Raw genomic sequence first — 3,388 nt, 5'->3', positions numbered from 1 at the left:
AGCACAATGTCAACATCGAAATGATTTCACAGGGTATGCAGTGTTCCTCTCGTCTCCTTTGCTTTTCTTCTTGATTTTTTCCCCCTTTTTTTCTTTTTTCTTTTTTTTGCTGTACAACCTCCGTATTTCAATCCCCCTTTCAGGAACGTGCTAATATTCCTTTTTTGGTTTCAAAATTTCAGGTGCGAGCGAAATCAACATATCGTGCGTCATCGAAGAGAGAGATGCAGACCGCGCCCTCAACATCCTCCATACAAACCTCTTTACTTTCCTTGATTGATTGATCAACTTCAACAGCAATTAACGACCACGAGACTCTGCCCCATTGATTGTTACGACATTTTATGAAACAGTTGAATATGGGGAAGAACTACAAAACAAAAAAAAAAATGAAAATAAAATAAACAAGCAAGACACATCTTCGAACCGAAAGATAATAAAAAACAAAAAGCGTTGTAGCAATTTGGCCGAGAATGATGAAACAAATAAGCACTCCAACGTGAGATTCAATTACATACCCTACCTAGGGTTATGTGTAGAGAATTATAAAGTTTTGGGTCTGTTCCGATTCCAACAACCGGATTTTATACAGGCCGGAATATCCACAAATGGTTTACAGAGATTGCCTTGTTGTTTTTTTCCCTTTTCCGGATGATGGAGGGTTTAAGAAGCGCTAAAGGTGCTTCTTTGCAGCAGTGGGACTCATGGGGTATGGAATGACAGGCGCATGCATCGCATGGAGATATTCATTGCGGCGTGAAAGTTTTTTTGAGATGACTTAGAGGGCGGGCAGGAGATAGAAAGACAGGTGGGGAGAAGAGAGCAAGGGCAGAATTAGCACACTATGAACTTCAACACTAATTCTAGATAGACGTCTTGAGACTTGTCAGATCGATCGTCTAAGTCATCTTAACCAATTTCTTTTTTCTGGTTTTATGCTTTTTTGTTTCTCCCTTCTTTCTTTAGACGGGATTGGTCATTTGTTCCCTGATCTCTACTCATTACTCATTATATCCACCACTCCGATATGCCAAAGGCCCACTCTGCCTTCCCCACCGCTGATGAAAAATTGGAGGATACAACATGTCCAGTGTTGTGTCTTCCCTTGTTGATCTGGATGATTTCAGCCGATGCGATTTGAAGATACATAGTTCACATGCAGGGTCCACTGTGCTTTGGCAGGGGGATTATTGGGTGATGGTTGTTGCGGGAGACATGCACCGCTTGTGTTCACCCACAGCACACTGGCGGAGAAATGAAAATCTACACCAATGAGTGATCAACATATGGTTGTTTCCATCCCCTCTCCAGCCATTCCTCTGCTTTTATCGTTCGTTTTCAAATCCTCGGAATGAAGAAGAAAGGAATTGGATTGGGCGGGATTCCATTTTCGGGCTCTGGGCGCTCAGAGACTCGCTTAAGTGTTTTCCGCTGAGCAAGTAATAGAGAGTGAGTGAGTGGTGGGAGGGCGGACTGTGAGAACGGAGGAGGAGATCGCATCTTGTCGTGCGGGTATTCCTCCAACATGATTTTCCCCCCCTCTTCTACTTCTCTTCATCTGTTGTGTACACACATAGATCACTTACGCCAAAATCTATTATAGAAAGTTACTTAATGATTAAATTAAGTAATCTCTATTTGCACGACTAACTAACTAGTTAACTAACTACCTCAGAAGCTTACAAAGTGAACAGGAAAAATAAAATGGATCCTACAATTTTCCTTTCTTTAAAAGAAAGAAAGATAGAAAGATAAAATCCCATTAGTCGCAACCAACCAGCACCCAGCGTTTCGGATTTCCCGCATGAAAAGTATATGATTGGCGAGGAACGGAGATGCCACCTGTAGGATTGGGATTTTGGCCAGGACTCGCAAGAGAAGTTGGCCGGCGGCTGCTGCAGTTGCACGCTCGCTTCCTCGTGCCACGGTCCAACGACCAGGCAGCCCAAGAGACCAACTACGAGCTCCCCAACTGCAGGGATCTGGTCTGTGGAAGAAGTTTCACCAGTTAGTAGTCCCCAAGAAGGTTTTCCGCTTAGCCGGTGGGACTGTCGAAGTGGATCATCAGCGTCATCAGCGGAGCGAAACATCTGGATCCTGCCAAATCCTGTTGTGCTAGTTTAGTCGATGTGAGTTGGCAGACTGGGTCAGGTTAGTTCGTCGTGACTCTGACTCGCATGTTCTGGGCCGGCGACAGGGCAGAAGGGCGGAAGGGCGGGCAGTTGGGCTGTGCCTGTAGGTATCGAATACCATCCGGTACGCATAACACATATATATACACACACTTGTAATGTTAACTTATAGTTATACATCGGCTTTCTTGTGGGGATTGGATAATAGTTCCGCATGCAGAGAGCTATTATTATTATTATTGTTGTTATTCTTCTTCTTCTTCTTCTTCTTCTTCTGCTTCTTCTGCTTCTTCTGCTTCTTCTGCTTCTTCTGCTTCTTCTGCTTCTACTGCTTCTACTGCTTGCTTCTTCTGTTCTATCCAGTTGATTCCTCTCCGGGGAGATGACTGGGGGATATGCCAACTATTGAGAAGTGAGGGATATATACTCTACATCTACGTTCTATTCCTAGCACTGTTCTGTTTCTGGCTTGGTCTGCTTAACGTTTTCGGCATGGGCAAGGGCGGGCCGAGTTTGGCTGAATGACAGAACGTACACATGAGGTACCTTAGGCAGGTAGGCATATATATACCTGGTTACTCTGCCTGGAGCTGTTCAACCGTAGACTGTGGAGCTCTGGCATTTTGGAACTGCGGGATAATATCATATCGTATCGTATTGTACACCTAACCTAATCATCGCCGAGTGGATTCTCCGTAACATACAGTACAGAAAGCGGCATACTTTATACATTATATAGTTAGTACCTTGAAAGGGCGTGCCGCCGTTCATCAATAATGCACGCTGCCTTGGCGCTTGTGCCGTTGCATTTCCTTATATGTACTGTCCGTACATGTATTTTTACCCTGCTCCTTCCCCTTCCCGTTCCCGACTCTTCTCCCTTAGCCCTCTGAACATCTCCAACATCTCCAACCTCTCCAACCTCAACATCTTCATCTCCTCATCATCTCCATCTCCCCATCTCCATCTCCCTCCCCCATTTCATCTTCCTACGGGTTTTTTTTTTTTTTTTTTTTTCTTCCCTTTTCCTTTTTTTTCTTTTTTGTACAAAAGAAAATCCCGAAATCCCCTTCAACTATCCCTCTAGGTTGTTGTGCTCAAGTGTCCCCCGCCCGCGCATCAGGTGAAGTGTGTCGTCAACAACTACTACTCCCGGTTGTTATCAGCCTCGCTTATCTGACTTGGGCCAGTTCTGCCCTTGGCCTCAGGCGCCTTCCCCTGCCGCCTTATCCGCCTTGTTCGCCCTCTTCCCCTCA

The 3,388-nt window shown here is 45.0% G+C and overlaps 2 protein-coding genes across 2 annotated transcripts in view; one reads left to right on the top strand and one right to left on the bottom strand.

Moving 5' to 3' along the window:
* PAAG_12388 (hypothetical protein) overlaps positions 1-280 on the top strand; it is a gene marked incomplete at both ends in the record, with an annotated part of 1,959 nt that extends 1,679 nt beyond the window's left edge. Inside the window, 2 exons of the mRNA XM_015847882.1 lie at positions 3-33; positions 183-280. Coding sequence (XP_015702525.1) covers positions 3-33; positions 183-280 — 129 coding nt within the window. The remainder of the gene's footprint in view (positions 1-2; positions 34-182) is intronic.
* Positions 281-1,123: 843 nt separating this feature from the next.
* On the bottom strand, positions 1,124-2,264 carry PAAG_07389 (hypothetical protein; the record flags this gene model as incomplete). The annotated part of the gene is made up of 3 exons (XM_002790806.2): positions 1,124-1,263; positions 1,778-2,107; positions 2,174-2,264. 3 exons carry the CDS (start codon positions 2,262-2,264, stop codon positions 1,124-1,126), a joined length of 561 nt encoding a protein of 186 aa, XP_002790852.2.
* Positions 2,265-3,388: the final 1,124 nt, after the last annotated feature.

The sequence above is a fragment of the Paracoccidioides lutzii genome, assembly GCF_000150705.2.
Source record: "Paracoccidioides lutzii Pb01 unplaced genomic scaffold supercont2.23, whole genome shotgun sequence".
Taxonomy (NCBI): Eukaryota; Fungi; Ascomycota; class Eurotiomycetes; order Onygenales; family Ajellomycetaceae; genus Paracoccidioides; species Paracoccidioides lutzii.
Note: the sequence above shows the minus strand (reverse complement) of the source record. Positions and strands in the feature narration are given on the sequence as shown.